Raw genomic sequence first — 26216 nt, forward strand, 5'->3', positions numbered from 1 at the left:
ATGTAGAGGCCGGAGGTCGAGTACGACGAATGGGAACTAGAAAAATCTTGTGGCACTCTTGTCCCTAATGTTGTACTTGTCCGGATTATCAATCCAAGACAGGCTCGAGTTTTTGCAGCCATAAGAGACCTAGAAGCAGAGGGTGAGACAGACCTGACAGTACATAAGAGGAATCTTCTCCGAGTGTAACATTCCTGCCTGAAGTTTCACTGGCTCAGTAACAAAAAAAATTGTTTCGGAAAGAGGTTGTTGTGAGCTCATTTTCTTGTTCACCTTTGATGTCCGATGAACTCCCTCTGCTGGTGAAAGGAGGTGGTAAAACTGATTTGGATGGGAGAAACCTGTCACCTGAACAGGTGGATTGCGATTGGACATCCGGAATCTCTGAGTGGATATAAGGCAGCCGACGCCCTGTAGGGTTGCTGGTGATTTCTCTGCTCTGAGCTCTGGCCTCCAGTTCAGTTCCTGTCTTCTAAAGCTAAGTTTTGCTCTGTTATTGTTCAATGAGATTTTGCCTGATTTGCTTAGTTCTGTGTTCTGTCAGCCCCGGCTGGGGCTCTGCTGAATTTCCATTTTTGTCCCTGATCGGTTAAATCTCTTTTGCTCTGTCTTCAGAATATATCGGAGTGCTGATATAGGGATTTTGAAGTCTAGTGACTTCAGCGCCGTTTTTCCTATCAGACGTGTTGGGACATTTTTGGTAGGGTTTTTTCGGATTGCAGCCAGCATATTTTCTGTCCTTTCCTATCTAGTTAGTTGGGCCCCATCTTTTGCTCTGCCTGTCTTTCTGTCTGTGTTTGTGTTTTCACCGACAATACATGTTGGGGGCTGTCTATTGCTTTGGGATCTGCTCTGGGGCAGTTTAGATTTCCCTTCTTTCTTTAGGCTTATTTAGTTCTCCGGCTGTGAAGAGGCATCTAGGACCACCGTAGGAAAGCTCCACGGCCACTGTTAGTTGTTGTGAATAGGATCAGGGGTCTGCAATCCGCTAGCTACCAACCTCTCCGGTTTTCTGGACTTAGCTTGCATTTTTGTTTTTTCCTCCTCCGGTGACTCATTCATAACAGAATCACCATCCATACCGCAGATTCTAGGGTACTCAATAGCAGGAAGGAATTGTAAAAAAAAAAAAAAAGTGTCAGAATTTTTTTTTTTTAATGTATATTTTTTCCTCTTTTTCTCTGGGGCCGTAGGAATTTTTTCTTAATGGAGATTAAGCAATTGTCTGATCTTGTGGAGCAGCTCGCTGCTGAAGTGCGGGGAATTTCCACCTATCTTGCTCATTCACATGCTGCAGAACCAAAGATGCCTACTCCTGATGTGTTTTTTGGGGATCGTCTAAATTTTTGAATTTTAAGAATAATTGTAAATTATTTCTTGCCTTGAAGCCTAGCTCATCGGGGAGCTCTGCGCAGCAGGTTAAAATTGTCATCTCTTTGCTGCGCAGCGATCCCCAGGATTGGGCGATTTCTTTTACACCTGATGATCCTATTCTAACTAATGTGGACGCATTTTTTCAAGCCTTGGGGTTGTTGTATGATGAACCTAATGCTATTGATCAAGCTGAAAAAGCCCTGTTGGCACTGAGCCAGGGTCAGGATTCTGCAGAGTTGTACTGTCAAAAATTCCGAAAGTGGGCGGTCCTTACTACCTGGAATGATTGTGCCTTGGCAGCTCTCTTTCAGAAGGGTTTGTCAGAAACCGTAAAAGATACTAAGGTGGGATTTCCTGTTCCCTCTGGTCTTGATGATTCTATGTCATTAGCCATTCAGGTTGATCGGCGTTTACATGAACGTAAAATTACACGAGAAATGTTGCCACCTGTTGAACAAATGTCTGAACCTATGCAATGTGATAGAGTTTTGTCTAAGGCGCAACGTCAGGAGTTCAGAAGGCGTATTAAGCTGTGTTTTTTCTGTGGAGATGCCTCTCATAATATTTCTGTCTGCCCTAAATGAGAGAAACGTATTGCACACACATTTGCTGTGGGTGGTGTGCAACCTAAGTTTCTTCTGGCAATTACTCTGATCTGCTCCCTGTCCACATTTTCCGCTAAGGCTTTTGTGGATTCAGGAGCGGCTCTGAACCTGATGGACTTGGATTTTGCTAAACGTTGTGGGTTTCCTATGACACCTCTGCGGACGCCTATCCCTTTGAGGGGTATTGATGCTACTCCTTTGGCGAAGAATAAACCTCAGTTTTGGACCCAGGTGGTAATGCGGGTCGCCCCAGACCATCAAGAAAATTACAGATTTTTGGTGTTGCATAATTTGCATGATACCATTGTTCTGGGGTTTCCCTGGTTGCAAATCCATAATCCAGTTTTGGATTGGAAATAATAATAATAATAATAATAATAATAATAATCTTTATTTATATAGCGCCAACATATTCCGCAGCGCTTTACAGTTTAACAGTTTCAAAACACAAGTCATAAGTAACAACGCTAACAATACAATAATTAAAGCAAAATAAGACGAAATAAGACGACCCTGCTCGTGAGAGCTTACAATCTACAATGAGGTGAGGGAGATACAGAGTACAGGTGTGTATTTACAATGGTGTATTTACAATGAAGGTCCAGCCATCTTGCGGGAGTGAAGGATGGATGGAGATAGTGAATGGGCTACACACGCACACTTACACAGAGAATGACTTTGATTAGTGAATGTGATAGGCCGCTCTGAACAGGAGTGTTTTGAGGGAGCGCCTAAAACTATGCAAATTGTGGATAGTCCTGATTTCTTGGGGTAGAGCATTCCAGAGGATAGGAGCAGCACGGGAGAAGTCTTGGAGTCGAGAGTGGGAGGTACGGATTAGTGCAGAGGTTAGTCGAAAGTCGTTTGCAGAGCGCAGCGATCGGCTAGGCCGATAGACAGAAATGAGAGAAGAGATGTAAGGGGGTGCCGCACTGTGGAGAGCTTTGTGGGTGAGAACAAGTACTTTGAATTGGATCCTATTATGAATGGGCAGCCAATGTAAGGACTGGCGAAGAGCGGACGCGTCCGAGTACCGATTACCCAGATGGACGATCCTGGCCGCTGCATTAAGTATGGACTGGAGAGGGGATAGTCAAGTGACGGGGAGGCCAATTAATAGAGCGCTGCAGTAATCCAGGCGAAAGTGGATCAATGCAACAGTGAGGGTTTTTGTTGTTTCCATAGTGAGAAAAGGGCGGATTCTAGAGATGTTCTTTAGGTGTAAGCGGCAAGAGCGGGCAAGGGATTGTATATGGGATGTGAAGGAAAGATTGGTGTCAAACATAACACCCAGACAGCACGCCTGCTGCCGGGGTGTTATTGTGGTACCACCCACGGAGAGGGAAATGTCAGATTTAGGGAGGTTAGTAGACGGCGGGAGCAGAAGAAGTTCAGTTTTGGAGAGGTTGAGTTTCAGATAGAGAGCGGACATGATATTGGAGACTGCGGACAGACAGTCACTGGCGTTCTGTAGTATAGCGGGGGTAAGGTCGGGGGAAGACGTGTATAGTTGTGTGTCATCAGCATAAAGATGGTACTGAAAGCCAAATCTGCTGATGGTCTGTCCAATTGGGGCCGTGTAGAGAGAGAAAAGAAGGGGGCCAAGGACTAAGCCCTGAGGTACCCCGACAGCAAGAGGAAGAGGAGATGACGTGGAGCCAGAGAACAAAACACTGAAGGAGCGGTCAGAGAGATAGGAAGAGAACCAGGAGAGTGCAGTGTCCTTAATGCCTAGTGACTGGAGCCTAGAGAGTAGGAGATGGTGGTCAACAGTATCGAAAGCTGCAGATAGGTCAAGAAGAATGAGCAGAGAGTGGTCACCGTTACGTTTTGCTGTCAGAAGGTCATTGGTCACTTTGATGAGTGCAGTTTCAGTCGAATGTAGGGGGCGGAAGCCGGACTGTGAAGGGTCTAGAAGGGAGTGAATGGAGAGGTAACGGGTAAGGCGGGAGTAAACTAGGCGTTCCAAAAGTTTAGAGATGAAGGGGAGATTGGAGACTGGTCTGTAGTTGTTTGTGCAGGATGGGTCGAGAGCAGGTTTCTTTAGTAATGGAGTAACGATGGCGTGTTTGAAGGAGGATGGGAAAATGCCCGAGGAGAGGGAGAGATTAAAGATTGTAGTTAGGTGGGTTGTGACGACTGGAGAGAGAGACTGGAGGAGATGTGAGGGAATGGGGTCGGTAGTGCATGTAGTCGGACGAGAAGAAGAGAGGAGTCTGGAGACTTCTTCTTCTGTGATGGGATCAAATGTGGAGAGTGAGCCAGGGGAGATGCAGGAAGGGATGGGAGTCACAGCACTTGGTGGTTGGGAGCAGATTTCTTGACGGATATTATCTATTTTTTCTGTAAAGTGGGAGGCCAGGTCATCAGCACAAATGTCTGTGATAGGGGCTTGTGCTTTTGGCCTGAGGAGGGAGTGAAAAGTGTCAAAAAGTTTCTTGGGGTTGTTGGCTAGTGAGGAGATCAGGGTGGTGAAGTAGGTCTGTTTGGCAAGGTGTAGGGCAGCGTTATAGGTTCTTAACATAAATTTGAAGTGTATGAAGTCTTCTGGTGTGCAGGTTTTTCTCCATAGGCGTTCAGCACTCCTGAAGCATCGCTGGAGAAGTTGAGTTTGCGATGTGAGCCAGGGCTGTTTTACTCTGTGTTTGGAGGTTCTGAGGGTGAGGGGAGCTACTTGGTCAAGGGTGCTTCTAAGAGTGTCATTGTAGTGATGAACAGCCAGATTAGGACAGGAAAGAGAGGAGATTGGGGACAGAGATAAGTGTAGGGAATCTGAAAGTGTCTGAGAGTTAATAGCTTGTAGATTTCTGACTGTGTGGTAGGTAGGAATGAGCTGGGGTGGGCGAGGATTTGTGAGCGTGAAGGAGAGAATGTTGTGGTCAGAGAGTGGAAGCGGTGAGTTGTTTAGGTGGGAGATTGAACAGAGCCGGCAGAAGACCAGATCAAGGGTGTTACCGTCCTTATGTGTCTCAGAGGTTGAAAGCTGTGAGAGGCCTAGAGAGGTGGTTAGTGATAGAAGCTGGGATGCAGATGTGGAATTAGGGCTGTTAATGGGGATGTTGAAGTCTCCCAGGATGAGGGTTGGTAGTTCAGAGGATATGAAGTGTGGCAGCCAGGCTGAAAAGTGGTCAAGGAAGTGGGTGGGTGAGCCTGGGAGCCGGTATATGACCGCTACCCTGAGGGAGAGGGGATGGAAGAGCCTGATGGTGTGGACCTCAAAAGAAGGGAATAAGAGTGATGGGACTAGGGGGATGACCTGGAAAGTGCATTGTGGGGACAGGAGTATGCCAACTCCACCACCACGTCTGTTTGTGGGTCTCGGGGAGTGAGAGAATTATAAGCCACCGTAGGAAATGGCAGCAGGAGAGACAGTGTCAGAATCCTGAATCCAGGTTTCAGTGAGGGCCAACAGATTAAGAGAGTTGTTCAGAAAGTAGTTGTGTAGGAAAGGAAGCTTGTTACAAGCAGACCGTGGATTCCAGAGGGCACAATTAAAAGATTGAGATGAGGGAGTGCAAGTAATGTTAATCAGATTATTGTGGTTTCGATATGAGGTAGGGTAAGGGTTGAGGTTGGGGAATGGTGGACCAGGGTTGGGGGAGATGTCCCCTGAAATCAGTAGGAGAAGGAAGATAAAGAGCCAATAGTTGTTGGAATTGTAAGTAGTTTTTTTCTGCGATGTGTTTGGGCAAGATGGGCTGAGGTTTCTCAGGAAGGTGAGGAGTGTGTGGGAGCTGTACATGGGAGAAGGAAGTATAGAGGGGCTGATGTGTATAAGTCGTGATGGAGGGGGGATAGGGTAGTGAATGTGGATGGCAAGGGAACACAGGAGGATAAAAATAAAGCACATGGTTAAAGGGGAAGGCAAAGTGTGGGTTACCTGACTCCTGCCCTGACTAACTGCCATGTATAACTGCCATTTTGCTGGATGCTTATCTTCTGTGATGCTTTGCTTATGGGATGCTTGCGTGCTGTACCCCACACTGCGTGCTTCCCCTTAGCAACTACTACATATATAGGCCACACTACAGGGTCAGGAGAGAGGGATTGTGGGAGCTGGTTGGGTATAATTTGGCAGCTGGGGCCAGCACACCAGGGGATGGTTAGATGATCAAAGGCACTAGACCAAGATGTGGCAATATGCTATAGCACCTTCCACCTGATAAGATCTAGAAAGGCCCCAGTCACAGATCTAAAGCAGTAAGTATTACATACAGTGCAACAAATGAATTATACCAAAGCTTTAGCAAGCACATTTAAATATGCAGCAAAATGGTAAAGCAGCAGAAGTATGGAGTTGTACCATTTGGATATATTACAGCAGAGAATAGAGGCAGCAGAGGTGGGAAGTTGTATCATTCAGGCTGCTTGCTAGCAGTGAATGGAGTAAATACATGCAGGGTGGCTCAGTTGATTACCATTTGGATATATTACAGCAGAGAATAGAGGCAGCAGAGGTGAGAAGTTGCATCATTCAGGCTGCTTGCTAGCAGTGAATGGAGTAAATACATGCAGGGTGGCTCAGTTGATTACCATTTGGATATATTACAGCAGAGAATAGAGGCAGCAGAGGTGGGAAGTTGTATCATTCAGGCTGCTTGCTAGCAGTGAATGGAGTAAATACATGCAGGGTGGCTCAGTTGATTACCATTTGGATATATTACAGCAGAGAATAGAGGCAGCAGAGGTGGGAAGTTGTATCATTCAGGCTGCTTGCTAGCAGTGAATGGAGTAAATACATGCAGGGTGGCTCAGTTGGTTACCTGTGTGAAGAGAGAAGATGAATGTTAATTCCATGCCATGTATAACTGCCGTTTTGCTGGATGCTTATCTTCTGTGATGCTTTGCTTATGGGATGCTTGCGTGCTGTACCCCACACAATTCTGTGTCTGTGGTGAGTTGGGGTTGTCAGTGTGCTCTTAGTGACACTCCTGTTTTCTCCACCTCTCCCCAGTCGCATGATGTTCCTGACTATTTGGCTGATTTTTATGATGTATATAGTGAGAATAAGTCTGCGTCTTTGCCTCCTCATAGGAGTTATGACTGTGCAATTGAGCTGAGCCCTGGGTGTAAATTTCCCAAGGGTCAACTTTTCAATTTATCTGTACCCGAGCATGAAGCTATGCGATCTTATATTAAGGAGTCATTGGAGAAGGGTCATATTAGACCATCCTCTTCAACCTTGGGTGCTGGGGTTTTTTTTTCGTGGCCAAGAAAGATGGTTCATTAAGGCCTTGTATTGACTATCGTTCCCTCAACAAAATTACTGTTAAATATCAGTATCCGTTACCCCTGATTTCTGATCTAGTCTCCAGAGTTAAAGGTGCTTGCTGGTTTACCAAGCTTGACCTCAGGGGGAGTATAATCTTATTCGCATTAAGCATGGGGATGAATGGAAGACGGCGTTTAATTCTCAGGAGGGACATTTTGAGTACCTGGTGATGCCTTTTGGGCTCACTAATGCCCCTTCTGTCTTCCAGTGCTTCATGAATGATATTTTCCGGGACTTTGTGGATACATTTTTGATCATCTATCTGGATGATATTTTGATCTTTTCCAGGGATTGGGACTCTCATGTGGAACATGTTCGGACTGTGTTCCGGATTTTGAGGGAGAATTCCCTGTATGTTAAGGGGTCGAAATGCCTTTTTGGTGTACAGAGGATTTCATTTTTGGGATTTATTTTGTCTCCGTCAACTACTGAAATGGACCCGGCCAAGCTACAGGCCATTTATGATTGGGTTCAGCCTACTTCTTTGAAGGCCCTCCCTTTGAGGAGGTAAAAGTGGCTGGTACCCTAGGAGGTAGCGACCATGCTATTTTAGAATTTTGGATAACTAGAGGAGGAAGACCTGTGAAGACTCAGATGTCAAGGTTAGATTTCAGAAAGGCAGATTTTAAGGGATTCAGAAAGAGAATTGGAGGGATCCAATGGCTGGATATCCTTAAAGACAAAAATGTCCAGGAAGGATGGGAAATCTTGAAAAATGAAATTCTCAAAGCACAATTGTTAACAATTCCGAAAAGAGGGAGGAATAGGAAGCATTTAAGGAAGCCAGGATGGATGAACACAGAACTTAAGCACATGCTAAAAAGGAAGAAAAAAATGTTTATAAAATGGAAAGAGGGAGGCATATCTAAAGAAGAATATAATGCTGTCTGCAGAACCTGCAGGGCACAAATCAGATTAGTAAAGCTGACAATGAATTGAGGCTTGCAAGAGATGTCAAAAGCAATAATAAAGGATTTTGGGGATATGTCAAAAGTAAAAGAAAAGTCAAAGATGCTATAGGATTTTTACAGGATGAAAATGATGAAATGGTAAGACAGGATGTTGAGAAGGCCGAACTTTTAAATTCCTATTTTGCATCTGTTTTCTCTCAGAAAGGGAATGTAACATCAACTGTTCTTCACTGTCCTATTAAGGGAATAGAAGATTCCAGGATAACTATAAACAGAAAGATAGTGAGGAAACACTTAGCTAACCTAAATGAATTCAAGTCTCCAGGTCCAGTGGAATTACACCCCAGAGTACTGAAGGAGATAGCAGAAGAAATTTTTGAACCCCTCTCCATAATCTTTGAAAATTCTTGGAGAACAGGAGAAGTCCCAGAAGACTGGAGAAGAGCAAATGTTGTTCCTATCTTCAAAAAGGGGAAGAAGGTGGACCCAGGCAACTATAGGCCGGTGAGTCTGACTTCTATACCAGGAAAGATCTTTGAACAAATTATTAAACAACATGTATGTCAGTACCTGGATAAGAATGAAGTGATTAAACAGAGTCAGCATGGGTTTGTAACTAATAAGTCATGTCAGACTAACTTAATTTCCTTCTATGACGGAATCACTGATTGGGTGGATCAAGGAAATGCTGTAGATATAGTATATCTTGACTTCAGCAAAGCATTTGACAAAGTATCTCATACAATCCTTATTGAAAAAATGACTAAGTATGGAATGGACAAGGCAACTGTTAGGTGGATTCATAACTGGCTTAGTGATCGGACCCAAAGAGTGGTAGTAAATGGCTGCACATTCAGTTGGAAGAATGTCTCAAGTGGGGTACCAGAGGGCTCTGTCCTGGGCTCTGTATTGTTCAACATCTTTATCAACAATTTAGATGAAGGAATTAAGGGTAAACTGATTAAATTTGCTGATGATGACACAAAGCTAGGAGGGATAGCTAATACTAGAGAAGAGAGAGAGAGGATTCAAAAAGATATAAATAAACTGGAGAAGTGGGCAGCAACTAACAGAATGTTTTTTAACAGGGAAAAATGCAAAGTACTACATCTGGGCAATAAAAATGAAAAAAGCATATACAGAATGGGAGGAATAGGCCTAAGCAACAGCACATGTGAAAAAGACTTGGGTATACTAATACATCACAGACTGAATATGAGTCAACAGTGTGATGAAGCAGCAAAAAAGGCAAATGCAATTCTAGGATGTATTAACAGAAGCATACAGTCTAGATCACGTGAAGTCATTATTTCCCTCTACTCCTCTTTGGTCAGACCTCATCTGGAATATTGTGTCCAGTTTTGGGCACCACATTTTAAAAAAGACATCAACAAACTGGAGCAAGTTCAGAAAAGAGCAACCAGAATGGTGACCGGTCTGCAAACCCTGTCTTATGAGGAAAGGTTGAAGGATTTGGGATTGTTTAGTTTACAAAAGAGAAGACTGAGAGGAGACTTAATAGCTGTCTACAAATATCTAAAGGGCTGTCACATTGTAGAAGGATCAACTTTATTCTCATTTGCACAAGGAAAGACTAGAAGCAATGGGATGAAACTGAATGGGAGGAGACACAGATTAGATATTGGAAAAAACTTTTTGACAGTTAGAGTGATCAATGAGTGGAACAAGCTGCCACGAGAAGTGGTGAGTTCTCCTTCAATGGAAGTCTTCAAACAGAGGCTGGACAGACATCTGACTGGGATGATTTTGCGAATCCTGCTTTGAGCAGGGGGTTGGACCAGATGGCCCAGGAGGTCCCTTCCAACTCTACGATTCTATGATTCTCCAGAAGTTTTTGGGTTTTGCTAATTTTTATCGTAAATTTATAGCTAATTTTTCTGGTATTGCCAAACCATTGACTGATTTGACTAAGAAGGGTGCTGATGTGCTGAATTGGTCTCCAGAGGCTGTTTCTTCCTTTCAGGAGCAGAAGCGGAGGTTCACTTCTGCTCCGGTTTTGCGGCAACCTGATGTCTCACTCCCGTTTCAGGTAGAGGTGGACGCTTCTGAGATTGGTGCAGGAGCTGTTTTGTCCCAAAAAGATTCGGTAACATCTAAAATGAATCCCTGTGCTTTCTTTTCCCGAAAGTTCTCCCCATCTGAACGCAACTATGATGTGGGGAATCGGGAACTGTTAGCCATGAAATGGGCATTTGAGGAGTGGAGACATTGGTTGGAGGGAGCTAGACATCAAGTCGTGGTCCTCACTGACCACAAGAATTTGATTTACCTTGAGTCGGCCAAACGCTTGAATCCTAGACAGGCTAGGTGGGCCTTGTTTTTCACACGTTTTGATTTTGTGGTCTCTTTTCTTCCGGGCACTAAGAATGTCAAGGCAGATGCCCTCTCTAGGAGTTTCTTTGCTGATTCTCCTATTGTGACCAAGCCTGCTACCATCTTAGGTGAGGGGGTAGTTCTTTCTGCCATCTCGCCCGATTTGAGACGTGCTCTGGAAGAGTTTCAGGAGGACAAACCTGAGCGTTGTACCATTGGAAAATTGTATGTTCCTGACCAGTGGAGGAAGTGAGTAATGTCTGAAGTTCATTGCTCCGCATTGGCTGGTCATCCAGGTATTTTTGGTACTAGAGATTTGGTGAGTCGGTCTTTTTGGTGGCCCGCCTTATCTCGTGATGTCAGGAATTTTGTGCAGTCCTGTGGGACTTGCTCCCGGTTTAAAGGCCATAGACCCATATTTCAATGGATTTTATTTCTGATCTGCCTGTCTCTCAGAGAATGACTTATTTGGGTGATTTGTGATAGATTCTCTAAGATGGTCCATCTTGTACCACTCCCTAAGTTGCCATCTTCCTCAGAGTTGGTGCCCTTGTTTTTGCAACAGGTGGTTCGCTTGCATGGGATTCCTGAGAACATTGTATCTGACAGAGGAGTTCAGTTTGTCTCTAGATTTTGGAGGACTTTTTGTTCCAAGCTGGGAATTCAGTTGTCCTTCTCCTCTGCGTTTCACCCTCAGACCAATGGGCAGACGGAGAGAACAAACCAGACTTTGGAGTCTTATTTGAGATGTTTTATCTCTGCTGATCAGGATGATTGGGTCTCATTTTTGCCCTTGGCAGAATTTGCTTTAAATAATAGAGCTAGTTCTGCCACTTTGATGTCACCTTTTTTTTGTAACTTTGGGTTTCATCCTCGATTCTCTTCAGGGCAGGTGGAGTCTTCTGCCTGCCCAGGTGTTGACACTGTGGTGGAGAGAATGCACCAGATTTGGGACCAAGTGGTGGATAAGTTGTCTCTCTCCCAGGAAAAGGCCCAGCGGTTTTCCAACCGGCATAGGACCATTGGTCCTCGGTTTAAGGTGGGTGATACGGTTTGGTTGTCATCAAAGAATATCTCTATGAAGGTGGCTTCTCCAAAGTTTAAACCTAGATTTATTGGACCTTACAAGATTTTGGAGATTCTTAATCCGGTCTCTTTTCGATTGGCTCTTCCTGTTACATTTAAGATCCATAACGTGTTTCATAAGTCTCTGTTGAAGAGGTTTGTCGAGCCAGTAGTTCCTGTGGTGGCACCTCCTGACCCTGTATTGGTTGAAGGTAATGTGGAATATGAGGTTGAGAAGATACTGGATTCTCGTCTGGCTAGACGGAGACTCCAGTATTTGGTTAAGTGGAAGGGTTATGGCCAGGAGGATAATTCTTGGGTCTCTGCATCTGATATTCTTGTCGAAAGATTGGTTTGTGCTTTTCAACAGGCCCATCCTGATCGGCCTGGTGGCGTGGATGAGGGTTCGGTGACCCCTCCTCAAGGGGGAGGTACTGTTGTGAGCTCATTTTCTCGTTCACCTTTGATGTCCGATGAACTCCCTCTGCTGGTGAAAGGAGGTAGTGAAACTGATTTGGATGGGAGAAACCTGTCACCTGAAAAGGTGGATTGTGATTGGACATCCGGAATCTGAGTGGATATAAGGCAGCCGACGCTCTGTAGGGTTGCTGGTGATTTCTCTGCTCTGAGCTCTGGCCTCCAGTTCAGTTCCTGTCTTCTAAAGCTAAGTTTTGCTCTGCTTTTGTTCCATGAGATTTTGTCTGATTTGCTTAGTTTTGTGTTCTGTCAGCCCCGGCTGGGGCTCTGCTGAAATTCCATTTTTGTCCCTTATCGGTTAAATCTCTTTTGCTCTGTCTTCAGAATATATCGGAGTACTGATATAGGGATTTTGAAGTCTAGTGACTTCAGGGCCATTTTTCCTATCAGACGTGTTGGGACATTTTTGGTAGGGTTTTTTCGGATTGCAGCCAGCATATTTTCTGTCCTTTCCTATCTAGTTAGTTGGGCCCCATCGTTTGCTCTGCCTGTCTTTCTGTCCGTGTTTTCATCTGTTTTCACCGACAATACATGTTGGGGGATGTCTATTGCTTTGGGGTCTGCTCTGGGGCAGTTTAGATTTCCCCTTTCTTTCTTTAGGCTTATTTAGTTCTCCAGCTAAGAAGAGGCGTCTAGGAACACCGTAGGAACGCTCCACGGCTACTGTTAGTTGTTGTGAATAGGACCAGGGGTCTGCAATCCGCTAGCTACCAACCTCTCTGGTTTTCTGGACTTAGCTTGCATTTTTTGTTTTTTCCTCCTCCGGTGACTCATTCATAACAGATGTTTTCCATCCACAGATGAAACCAACGAATCCAGTAGACACTGGATCTGGATTTTATATCTCTCGACAATGCCCTGTTGGATTAGATTACTTTCAGAACCAGAGTCCAGGTAGGCTGACTCAATAAGATGGATGTTGCCACAGGAAAAGGATAGAGACAGAGTCAGCAATGGACAGGGGTGATTCTAGTCCAGGGTGTCCTCTCCAACAGACCTTAGGCTCTGGAGTTTCCTGGTTTCTCTGGGCAAGAGCAGATTATATGCTCAGGACTGTCACAATAAATGGCAGATATACAGATTGGCATGGCTGGAGCAGGTGGGTATGGCTTATATACGGGCAGGCAGGTGCCGATGGACATGGCTGATATTCAGGTAGGTAAACGGCCTGGGAGATATAACTAACACAGGCAGGCACGGATATACAGGACAGGTATACTGGGAAACGAGCATGGCAAGCATGCAAGGCAAAACTGTCATGTTGCTCAGACACTTCCCATCAGGTGGAAGTGCCTTAAAGAATATGTGTCCCCAGCCATTGGAGAGGGTGGGATCGCACGTGCACCCTAAGCACAGTGCTCAGGTATCTGTGAGCTGTACATAGACCCTGGGCAGCAGCAGGAATACTGTGAGGGAGTGTAGGGCCCCGGCGGTAAGTTGGAATCCCTGCTGGGAAACAGGGGACCGGCCCTACATAATATGTAATATTCAATAAAATATTTAAAAAAAAACTTGGAACTTAAGGAAAACTTATTTCAACAAATTAAGAAAGAGCTTAATCATGTAGACTGGGACGATGTCATAGTAACTGGGGAATGTGACGATACAGCATTTAATCTTAATCATCCATTTATTTACAGTAAGCCAGGAGGCATAGATTGTTATCTATATGCTGACTTTTGAATTTGTGTGTTTGGTTCATAGAGTGGTAGAGTTGGAAGGGACCTCTTGGACCATCTGGTCCAACCCCCTGCTCAAAGCAGGATTCACTAAATCATCCAAGAAAGATGCCTGTCCAGCCTCTATTTGAAGACTTTTATTGAAGGAGATCTCACCACCTCTCATGGCAGCCTGTTCCACTCATTGATCACTCTAACTGTCAAGAAGTTTCTCTAATATCTAATCTGTGTCTCCTCCCATTCAGTTTCATCCCATTGCTTCCTTGTGCAAATGAGAATAAAGATGATCCTTCTACAAGGTGACAGCCCTTGAGATATTTGTAGACAGCTATTAAGCCTCCTCTCAGTCTTCTCTTTTGCAAGGTAAACATTCCCATATTCTGCAACCGTTCCTCATAGGATGCTAATAATTGTATCCCAGGATCAAATACATATGCTCATAAATATAGTGCCATTACCTGGGTAAAAGAAGATAGCTGTAGTGACCCCATATCTTCTTTTACCCAGGTAATGGCACCATATTTATGAGCATATGTATTTGATCCTGGGATACAATTATTAGGGTAAGGGCTGTATCCTCTACCTTTAGAGAGTGGGGTTTTGCATTGGGGGTTTTTCAACTATATAGCACACTAGCTGAAGAGCCCGGCACTGCTCGAGCATAGAAACTAACTGTGGTTAGTTATAGCAAATTATAATTATCCTCCATCCCATAGTCCCGTACCCAAATACGCATCATACATATCCACGATCCCATAGGCCTGTGCCCATATACCCATCATACATATCCTCCATCCCATAGTCGAGTACCCATATACCCATCACACATCCTCCATCCCATAGTCCCATGCCCATATACCCACACATCCTCCATCCCATAGTCCCACGCCCATATACCCATCATACATATTCGCTATCCCATAGTTGAGTGCCCATATACCCATCACACATCCTTCATCTCATAGTCCCGTGCCTATATACCCATCATACATATCCTCTATCCCATAGTCCCGTGCCCATATACCCATCATACATATCCGCCATCCCATAGTCCCTTGCCCATATACCCGTCATACATATCCTTCATCCCATAGTCCAGTGCCCATATACCCATCATACATATCCACCATCCCAAAGTCCCATGCCCATATACCCATCATACATATCCTCCATCCCATAGCCCAGTGCCCATATACCCATCACACATCCTCCATCTCATAGTCAACCATTATGACATCATAATGAGCGGCGGGGCTTGCAACCTATGATGACATCAGCGTCGCCATGGCAACCATTGTGACATCATAATGAGGGGCGGGGCTTGATACGCGCACACTTTTTCAACAGTATGTAGCTAGGGGCAAAATTGTTTAGTGAATTGTAACGCGCCTCACAACATAGCTTAGGACGCTCTCGGGGTCCAGACGTGTGACTGTGCCAAATTTTGTGGCTGTAGCTGCGACGGTGTGGATGCCTATCCCGGACATACACACAAACATACATACATACATACACACACACACACTTGAGCTTTATATATTAGATATGCTTGATGAATAAATCCTTGAATCCGTACCCCTGCACCCTCTTAGGAGTTCTCTAATTTTGACAGAATTGTTCCTACATCTCCACTAGTGACAATGTTGTACCAGCACACTGCACTTTATCTTGCATTTGGTATTAAATTGATTGTGTACATCATTAAGCATTTCTACTATTAATAATTTATATCAGCATATTGTCCCTTCTCTGCTTTTTGTATCATAATCATTGTGCATTTGATACTAGCTCTAGTGGTCCTACTTTATTCATTTTTACTCCCACTTTTTATTCATTTTCAACAACCTTGTGCTTCTTCCTTCCCCCCCATTTTTTTGGAGGTTGTTTTGCTCTGTCTTTTTTAAGTTTTTATGCATATTTATTGATTGTTATAAATAAACATTTATTTTTTAAACTTACATTACTCTAGTTGGAATCTCTTCTTATCTGGCGGCCACCAAACGCAATAGACTGTGTTGATAAACCAATAACCCAAAGTAAAACAATATAAGCTGGGATGTCCAAAAACATGAAAAAGATACTTTATTGATACCAAAACATACACAGGAATGAGTATAAAAGCAATTAAAAGCAGTCAAGAAGGTAGGGGGAATACATTTTATAACAAAGCACAATCACCATGTCATAATAAACAACGTAAAAAAGACTGACTCCGAAAATACCAAAAGTGCATGCAAAAATGTAACTCCAATAAACAAGGGTTCCCCAAAGGCCCAGATAAGCAATAGTGCAGGTTGACGTAAATGTAAAATACACTAAGGTGCCTGTAAGGATAATATGAACCCAGTGTAACATAGGAGGGCAAGATATAAATCCCTTATCAAAGTGTTAAATATAAATTATTCATCAGAACCACAAGGAATGAAACCCTCAATATGAAGTCGGAAGAGGGAGAGAGTCACGGACCCCACGTGTTACGCCACAGCAATGTACCTTCCTCAAGGGTAAGAGTCTTTATTGATGACACCAAACTATGCAAGTTATTAAAAACTGACCTGGACAGTACAATATTACAAAATGATCTTAATACGATGTCTGAATGGGAAAACACTTGGCAAAAGAGATTAAATACTGATAAATGTAGAGTAATGTACCTAGGTCAGAGTAATCCTACTGCTGCATATACATTAAATGGAAGCATACTCAGGACTACAGAACAGGAGAAGGACTTCAGTATTCTGATTACAATTAAAGAGAGCAGCAGTACTCAATGTCAAGAAGAAGCCGCAAAAGCAAACAAGACTTTAGGGTGTATAAAAAGAGAGATGCGATCCCAATGTATTGTCACCCATCTATTAGTCACATCACAAGATCCAGCTTTAGGATCCATGTTCTTGAAAAATATTCAGAAGTTAAAGTGTGACTCTGAGTCATTTCTCTACTTCATCTAAGGGGTTTACCTTGCTTGGTAAAATCCAGATGTATTCTTGTAATGAGTCTTTTAGATCCCCCCAGCACCTTTTCCTCCTGTCACTGTTAGGTTTCTAGGAGATTATAATTGTTCATTTTATTTTTGGTTCTCTTTAGCTTGATTTCTTTGCCCTATATGAAAGTCTTAGTATTCCAGATACAGTTTTCGCAACCTACTTCCCACTTTCCTTTCCTCTTATTGACAGTGTCATGCAGCCTCCTCTCTGGTTCCTCAGGAGTTATTAGAAACCCCTCAACGGCCTATTAGGAAGCTAGGTCCAAATTGGTGTTTTTAGTTGTTGCAGCTAGGTCCTTTCTAATGTGTTGGGTGTAGTTGCGGCATTCTTCCCTTTGTGGGTTCGCCAGTGGCTATCAAGATGTGCTTTCTGGTTAAAACATTTCCCACATTCTGAACATGAAAAAGGCTTCTCCCTTGTGTGATTGCTCTGGTGTCTAACAAGATGTGATTTCAAGTTAAAAAAAAAAATCGCCCTGACTCTAAACAAGTTTAACCTTAATGTGAATTTTCTGATGTGCGATAAGATATGATTTCTGTATAAAAAGTTTCCCACATTCTGAACATGTATAAGGCTTCTCCCCTGTGTGGATTCTCTGGTGCTTACAAAAATTTGATTTCTGGTTAAAACATTTTCCACACTCTGAACATGAAAATGGCTTCTCCCCTGTGTGGGTTCTCTGATGTTTTATAAGACTTGATTTCTCTGTAAAATATTTTCCACATTCTGAACATGAATAAGGCTTCTCACCTGTGTGAGTTCTCTGATGCTTGCTAAGGTTTGATTTCTCTCTAAAATATTTGCCACATTCTGAACATGAATAAGGCTTCTCACCTGTGTGAGTTCTCTGATGCTTGCTAAGGTTTGATTTCTCTCTAAAATATTTGCCACATTCTGAACATGAAAAAGACTTCTCCCCTCTGTGAGTTCTCTGGTGGCTATCAAGATTTGTTTTACATTTAAAACATTTGCCACATTCCGAACAGGAAAAAGGCTTCTCCGCTGTGTGAGTTCTTTGATGTCTGATAAAGTTTGATTTGTCTGTAAAACATTTTCCACATTCTGAACATGAAAATGGCTTCTCCCCTGTGTGGGTTCTCTGGTGGCTATCAAGATGCGCTTTCCGGTTAAAATATTTACCACATTCTGAACATGAAAATGGCTTCTCCCCTGTGTGGGTTCTCTGGTGGCTATCAAGATGCGCTTTCTGGTTAAAATAATTCCCACATTCTGAACATGAATAAGGCTTCTCCCCTCTGTGGGTTCTCTGGTGGATATCAAGATGCACTTTCCATTTAAAACATTTCCCACATTCTGAACATGAAAAAGGTTTCTCCCCTGTGTGAGTTCTTTGATGTCTGATAAAATTTGATTTCTGGTTAAAACATTTCCCACACTTAGAACAAGAAAATCTATTCTCTGCTGTGTGAATTTTTTGATGTTTTAAAAAAGACTTTTCACGGGGAAATCGATTTCCACATTCTGAAAGTGAAAATGGCTTCTTTGCTTTAGGAGGAATTTTTGTTTTAATGCTTATTTTGTGACTTTGATTTTCCTTAATAGCTGGTAAAGAATCAAAAGACAGGACCTGTTTCAATGGATCAGATGATACATCTTTGCAGTGAAGGGATGATGTTATATCTGGGGTAATTGCATTTGCTTCAATTGTATTCTTTAAGATCTTTGGATCATCTGATTTAAAAATTGAAGATGTCAGCTGTCTCTCCAATCTCCTGTTACAGTCATCTGCCAAGAAAAAAAACAATTATTTTTTAATAAAACATCCTTGAAATTTATATTTTTGAACATTTCTACTTAACTTGCCATTTTTATGGACAGTTTATTTAAAAATATTAAATCATTCACCAAGAAAATGACAGTTCACAGTCTAGAATCAAAGAATCAGAGTTGGAAGGGACCTCCTGGGCCATCTGGTCCAACCCCCTGCTCAAAGCAGGATTCACTAAATCATTCCAGACAGATGTCTGCCCAGCCTCTGTTTGAAGACTTCTATTGAAGGAACGCTCACCACCTCTCATGGCAGCCTGTTCCACTCATTGATCAAACTGTAAAAAAGTTTTTTCTAATATCTAATCTGTCTCCTCCCATTCAGTTTCATCTCATTGCTTCTAGTCTTTCCTTGTGCAAATGAGAATAAAGATGATACTTCTACAATGTCACAGCCCTTGAGATGTTTGTAGACAGCTATTAAGTCTCCTCTCAGTCTTCTCTTTTACAAGCTAAACATTCCCAAATTCTGCAACCTTTCCTCATAAGACAGGGTTTGCAGACCGGTCACCATTCTGGTCGCTCTTTTCTGAACTTGCTCCAGTTTGTTGATGTCTTTTTTAAAATGTGGTGCCTAAAACTGGACACAGTATTCCAGATGAGGCCTGACCAAAGAGGAGTAGAGGGCAATAATGATTTCAGGTGATCTAAACTGTATGCTTCTGTTAATACATCTTAGAATTGCATTTGCCTTTTTCCTGCTGCATCACACTGTTGACTCATATTCAGTCTGTGATCTATTAGTATGCCCAAGTCTTTTTCACATGTGCTGTTGCTTAGCCCTATTCCTCCCATTCTGTGATGAGGTCAGCTTACGCTGAGTCGATTTCTTTAGAGTGGACCCTCTGGGTCGTGGCACCCACCCACCTAGAGCGAGCTGACCTTGTGAGGAACCACCCCCTATACAGGGAGTGTCAGGGGCAAGACCAAGGGGGTGAGCCACCACGACTGCTGGAACCAGACGGCCGGTCAAGTAGACACTAGGTACGTGTGTCTGACGACAAAGGACGTGCAGGAAACAAGATAAGACAATACGTGAATCCAAGGTATCTTCATTAAGGCTAATTCAGGATAACATTGAGTGCAAAACGTGACAAAGGCAAACACAGCAAGGTGCGTGCGTGGCACGCCAAGGTCCATGGCATGGTACGTGCCAGAAGGTAAGCCCGGTTACCGGCAAGGACACGATGGCATCGGACTCCGGACAGCTGGCAAGGATCAGGGCATCAGGCTGTGGACACCAGCTCCGGACATCAGGCCGCAGTCTTCATGCTTACGATTTCTGGCAGTGATGGCAGGTTCTGGGAATCCAGCAGGCAAACCAGGGTCCGGGCAAGGAGGCACGATAGATCTCCAGACATGGTGCGTGTTATGGAACACGCCGAGGTCCAAGGCAAGATTCCAGGCAGGGTGCATGCTAGGGGCACACCAGGGTCCAGGGCAAGGTGCATGGTGTATGTGTAGGGGACACTCCAGGTTCAACGTGCAAAGTACGGTGCGTGTGTAGGGGACATGCCAGGGTTCAAAGTCCAAGGCAAGGTCCTGCGCATGCCGAGGGACACAACAGGGTCAGGGTACAAAGCAAGGTCCTGCGCGAGTCGAGGGACAAGCCAGGGACAGGGTTCAAGGCAGAATCCTGTGCGTGCAGAGGGGCACGCCAGGGTATAGGCTAGGACCTGTGCGTGTTATAGGGCACGACAGGGTACATGGCAAGACCTGCGTGCACTTTTAAAGAAGCACGGGGAGGTATGCCACGGGGCAGGCGAGGGCCTGCGTGTGCTAATAGAGGATCACACAAACAGTGCAGAGACAGCGTGGGTGCAAGGAAGCACAGAGAGCATGGCTGGGGCACTGGCTAGCTGGTCGGGCTGCAGCACAGACAGGCGGGCAAGACTCCAGCGAACCCGGCTGGGGCATAACAGGCGACACAGCTGTCACTGACCGACGAGCACGGCTGAGGCACAAGCAGGTGGGCACGGCTAGGGCGGGCATAGCTGAGGCACAAACAGGAGGCTAGGAAGGCCAGGCGCATGCAAAGAGCACACGAAGAAACAAGGCAAGGCAACACAAGAAACAAGGCAAGGCAAGGCAAGAAACAAGGTAAGACAAGTTACAGGGCAAGGAGCATAACGTAGGCAGAAACAGAGTCAGGTCAGAGCGAGAACAGAGCTAGCAGCGGAGCGTAGGCCGAAGCCCAGAGCCGGGTCAAGGGGGAGACCTTGAGACTAGCCCCGGAATGTGCCAGAGAGCACAAAAGGTAAAAGAGGAGGAATGGTGCATGTGCCAGGAGGCACAACAGAGCACCATAAGTAAAAGGAGAGGAATGGTGCGTGTGCCAGAAGGCACTACAGAGCACCATAGGTAAAAGAGGAGGAGTGGTGCGTGTGCCAGGAGACATAACAGAGCACCATAGGTAAGAGAGGAGGAATGGTGCGTGTGCCAGGAGGCACAACAGAGCACCATAGGTAAGAGCAAGGAAGAACAAGCAAAGACAGAGAACATAGGAAGGACCACAAGGCAAAGCATAGCAAAGGCAAGACATGGCAAGGCAGGCAATGCAGAGAACACAGGAAGGACAAGGCAAAGCACAAGGACAAACACAAGACAAGGCATGGGACAAGAGGCAGAGTACAAGCACTGAGCGCGTGCAGAGACGCACTACAGGGCAGTGTGCAGGGGCACAGAATACAGAGAGCAACCGAGCAGACCAAGCAGCCATGCAGGGAAGCAACACAATACTCAGGCCCCGACCATAGGAAGGGGCGGTCTGATATAGGGCATTAGCACCTGCACTTCCGGGTCAGGACCAGGGGAGAACTTCCGTTTCAGTCCTCCAGGATCATAGAGAGCGTTGCTAGATCAGACTGGGCTAGACCATAGAGAAGGTCATATGATCAGGGGCTCCAAACAAACACTGAGAGGTTAGCTGGGTCAGGCAGTGCTGGAACATAGGGAAGGTCACATGATCAGGGGCTCCAGGAATACAGAGAGGATTGCAGAATCAGAGCAGAGACAGATGGTTACCTAGCAACAGCAAGCAGCTATGAGGTAAGTCGCGCGTGCACACTGCTCCAGGCATTTCGCAGCACATTTCGCAGACATAACGGGCATGAGAATTCAGTGCACGTGCACACTGCTCCAGGGGTCATGCGGCACAACAGACATGGCGGGCATGACAGGCATAGCGGACATGGCGGGCATGATACATTCTGTATATGCTTTTTTCATTTTTATTGCCCAGATGTAGTAACTTGCATTTTTCACTGTTAAAAACCATTCTGTTAGTTGCTGCCCACTGCTCCAGTTTATTTATATCTTTTTGAATCCTCTCTCTCTCTTCTCTAGTATTAGCTATCCCTCCTAGCTTTGTGTCATCAGCTAATTTAATCAGATTACCCTCAATTCCTTTATCTAAATCATTGATAAAGATGTTGAACAATACAGGGCCCAGGACAGAGCCCTGTGATACCCCACTTGAGACATTCTTCCAACTGGATGTGCAGTCATTTATGACCACTCTTTGGGTCCGATGACTAAGCCAGTTATGAACACACCTAACAGTTGCCTTGTCCATTCCATACTTAGTCATTTTTTCAATAAGGATGGTGTGAGATACTTTGTCAAATGCTTTGATGAAGTCAAGATATACTGTATCTACCGCATTTCCCTGATCCACCCAGTCAGTGATTCTGTCAAAGAAGGAAATTAAATTAGTCTGACATGAGTTATCAGTTACAAACCCATGCTGGCTCTGTTTAATCACGTCTTCCTTATCTAGGTACTTACATACATGTTGTTTAATAATTTGTTCCAAGAACTTTCCTGGTATAGAAGTCAGACTCACCAGCCTATAGTTGCCTGGGTCCACCTTCTTCCCCTTTTTGAAGATAGGAACAACATTTGCTCTTCTCTAGTCTTCTGGGACTTCTCCTGTTCTCCAAGAATTTTCAAAGATTATGGATAGTGGTTCAAAAATTTATTCTGCTATCTCCTTCAGTACTCTGGGGTGCAATTCATCTGGACCTGGAGACTTGAATTCATTTAGGTTAGTTAAGCGTTTCCTCACTATCTTTCTATTTATAGATATCCTGGGTTCTTCTATTCCCTTAATAGGACAGTGAAGAACAGTTGAGGTTACATTTCCTTTCTGAGAGAAAACAGATGCAAAATAGGAATTTAAAAGTTCGGCCTTCTCATTATCCTGTCTTACCATTTCATCATTTTCATCTTGTAAAAATCCTATAGCATCTTTGACTTTTCTTTTACTTTTGACATATCCCCCAAAATCATTTATTATTGTTTTTGACGTCTCTTGCAAGCCTCAATTCATTGTCAGCTTTAGATAATCTGATTCATGCCCTGCAGGTAGCATTATATTCTTCTTTAGATATGCCTCCCCTCTTTCCATTTTCATAAACATTACTTTCTTCCTTTTTAGCATGTGCTTAAGTTCTGTGTTCATCCATCCTGGTTGCCTTAAATGCTTCCTATTCTTCCCTCTTTTCGGAATTAACAATTATGCTTTGAGAATTTCATTTTTCAAGATTTCCCATCCTTCCTGGACATTTTTGTCCTTAAGGATATCCAGCCATTGGATCCCTCCAATTCTCTTTCTAAATCCCTTAAAATCTGCCTTTCTGAAATCTAGCCTTGACATCTGAGTCTTTACAGGTCTTCTTCCTCTAGTTATCCAAAATTCTAAAATAGCACGGTCGCTACCTCCTAGGGTCCCAGCCACTTTTACCTCCTCAACCATTTCCTCCCTGTTTATAAGGATTAGATCCAAGGTAGCAGTTCCCCTTGTTTTCTCCCCTACCTTTTGGAAGATAAAGTTGTCAGCAAGAGAGGATAAGAATTTCCTTGACCTGTTAGTTTTGCCTGAGAGAGATTCCCAACAAATGTCTGGATAGTTGAAATCTCCCATGACAACTATGTCATATTTTTTGGAGAACTTGGCCATTTGATGCATAAAGAGTTCATCCATATCTGCAGCTTGCACAGGCGGCCTGTAGTAAATGCCTACAATGGTGTCCTTTCCATTTGTAAGGACTTGGCCTGCATATCCGTTTCTCTGAAATCCTTGCCTTATGTCTGTCGCTCAGTTTCTGCTTTGCCCTTAGTTTAGTTCATTTTTGACCTCATCCAAGATGGAGTCACGAGCCTCAATGGGGGCCATCTTATTTCCTGTGTTGATCTCTCTTGTTCCTGTCTGCTCTGTATATAAGGATGCTCTGTATGATTACTCATTGCTTGAGTATACTTGTTCTTGGACTTGTTATCAAGCTGGAAGGACTGCTACCTAGCTCGTCTCTTCGTTACCTTGGGATACCCCGCCTGCCTGTGAATCTTGTAAAGACTTGTTTCTTCGGATCAGCTCTGCACCCACCTCCACTTCAAGGACTGTTTCCTGCTAGCAGGCCTGGCCTGCTCTCCAGGTCTCCGGATCTGGCAACTTGGACTTCATACGTCTCCACGGTCTGTATGTTTGCTCACTGCGTTATTATCTTCATCTGCTTTTACCCTGCTGTGTCTTATCTGTAAACCTGCTTGATTCTGATAAATACTACAGAACTGAAAACCTATGAGCTCAGGCCTCTTTTCTGATCCACGTCACTGACCTCCACTACACAGAGTATATAAAGTTATAACAGAATACTCAAGCCATCAAATATGGAGATCTCTGGGGTCAGATTCTATGGAGGTATGAATGAAGAAACTTTGCTCATTTGTTTCTGGACTTCATGGGGAGCTGCAGGCTATTAAAACAAAGCTGGGGACCTTAGAATCGCAAACCAATCATAACGCGAATGTGGCCGATACGTCTATTGAGGCCTTAGCGTCTCGACTTTCAAATGTAGAGACTGCAGCTGTGGTTGCTGCCCCGGCTCCAATTCCAGCTCCGGGTTTTCCTAAACTCCCACCATTCAGGTTCGGTGGTGAAAGAGAGAAATTTCGGGGATTTTTGAATCAATGTCAGCTGTATTTCTCTGCACGTGCGGCCCAGTTTTTAACTGATCGAGATAAAGTATTGACTATGATTATGTTGCTAACAAACAAAGCGTTAGCCTGGGCTAATCCATTAATTGAGACTAATGATGTATGCCTGAATTCTTTGAATGACTTTACTGCCGCAATGTCTCAAATGTTTGATGACCCCAACCGAAGTTTAACAGCAGAAACCGCATTACTGACACTTCGTCAAGGGAAGCGTCCGGTGGTGGAATATGCAATGGAGTTCCGGAGGTGGGTGCTGGATACGACATGGTGCGATTCTTCAAAGTATGCAGTGTTCAGGAGAGGTTTGTCTGCTTCAATTAAGGACGAACTGGCTCGAGGAGAATCACCTACTAATCTAGCTGACTTTATACATCATTGTATTCGGATTGACATTCGTCTCACTGAACGTCGACAGGAAAAATGGGCTGAGGCTAATCGTAATAACCTCATGTCTTTCCCTTCCTCCACCAGGGAGGCGTCGAGCAAGACTTTATCCCAGACAGAGTCTGAACCTATGCAGGTCGACGCAGTACGGAGAAAAGTTATTGATACACGTAAGGAACATTGTTTCAAGGAGAACTTGTGTTTCTATTGCGGAAAGTCGGGTCATTATATATCGGAGTGCCCTGGGAAAAATCACAAGTCCGCAGCTGCAGTGACCGAACTTGACTTTTCAGATATTTCTTCGGTAGGTTCTCATTCACACAGTCAGGAAATAACGGCTGCAAATTTTGATTTCCCTGATGATTCATCGGAGGCCTCATCACCTGTGGATATCGCCTTACTTTCTGCGAGTTCTACCACAGCCAGGAGAGATTCGCTCTGTTGCATTTCTATCAAGATCTGGGTACATTCCCGCTGGATCACGTGCTCCGCCATGATAGACTCTGGAGCTTGCAGCAATCTCATGGACACTTCCTTTGCTGAGAAACATGGCATTCTTTCACGAAAGAGGGACTCTCCGGTGTTTATGGAGACCGTGGACGGGTCTCCATTGATATCTGGGCCTGTGAAACTCGAAACAGTCCCACTAAAGATCCATATGGGGGCAGATCATTCGGAAAAAATGTCTTTTTTAATGATTTACTCTCCTAATTTTCCTATTATTTTAGGTCTGCCTTGGTTATGGCTGCGTAATCCTACGATCAATTGGACAACAAAGGAGTTAAAATTTCCAAATGAATCAGCAGCGTCCAGAGAGCTGGCTCCAGGGAAAACAGCAGCCGCGGTCGACTCAACGCTACCGGTAGAGTATCGGGAATTTAGTGATGTGTGTGACAAGAAAAATGCGGATAAATTACCGCCACATCGGCCATATGATTGCCCCGTGGAATTATTGCCTGGTGCCGCAATTCCATTCGGGAGTATTTATCCACTGTCTGGTCTGGAATTAAAAGCTCTTAAAGTGTATATTGACGAAAATTTAGCTAAAGGGTTTATACGACCATCTTCCTCCCCAGCGGGTGCCCCAATCTTCTTTGTCAAAAAGAAAGATGGTTCACTTCGTCCATGCATTGACTACCGGGAGCTCAACAAAATCACAATCAGGAACTCTTACCCACTTCCACTAATTCCCGAGTTACTTGAGAGAGTTCGACACGCCAAAATCTTCACTAAATTAGATCTTCGTGGAGCATACAATTTAGTACGAATTCGTCCTGGCGACAAGTGGAAAACGGCATTTCGATCACGTTATGGACATTTTGAGTACCTAGTTATGTCTTTTG

The 26216-nt window shown here is 44.2% G+C and overlaps 2 protein-coding genes across 8 annotated transcripts in view; both read right to left on the reverse strand.

Annotated features, from left to right (window-relative positions):
- The window catches only part of LOC141094149 (uncharacterized), a 454882-nt gene that overhangs the window by 241147 nt on the left and 187519 nt on the right, over positions 1–26216 (reverse strand). The gene's annotated exons all lie outside the window — the stretch shown is intronic.
- Positions 1–26216, reverse strand: part of LOC141094181 (uncharacterized) — an 87781-nt gene that overhangs the window by 37488 nt on the left and 24077 nt on the right. Inside the window, exons 7-8 of the mRNA XM_073579941.1 lie at positions 17201–18450; positions 16736–16741 (exon numbers count right to left, since the gene is read on the reverse strand). Coding sequence (XP_073436042.1) covers positions 16736–16741; positions 17201–18450 — 1256 coding nt within the window. The remainder of the gene's footprint in view (positions 1–16735; positions 16742–17200; positions 18451–26216) is intronic.

This window comes from Dendrobates tinctorius, unplaced genomic scaffold, assembly GCF_039654945.1.
Source record: "Dendrobates tinctorius isolate UK_male_01 unplaced genomic scaffold, ASM3965494v1 ptg000063l, whole genome shotgun sequence".
Lineage (NCBI taxonomy): Eukaryota > Metazoa > Chordata > Amphibia > Anura > Dendrobatidae > Dendrobates > Dendrobates tinctorius.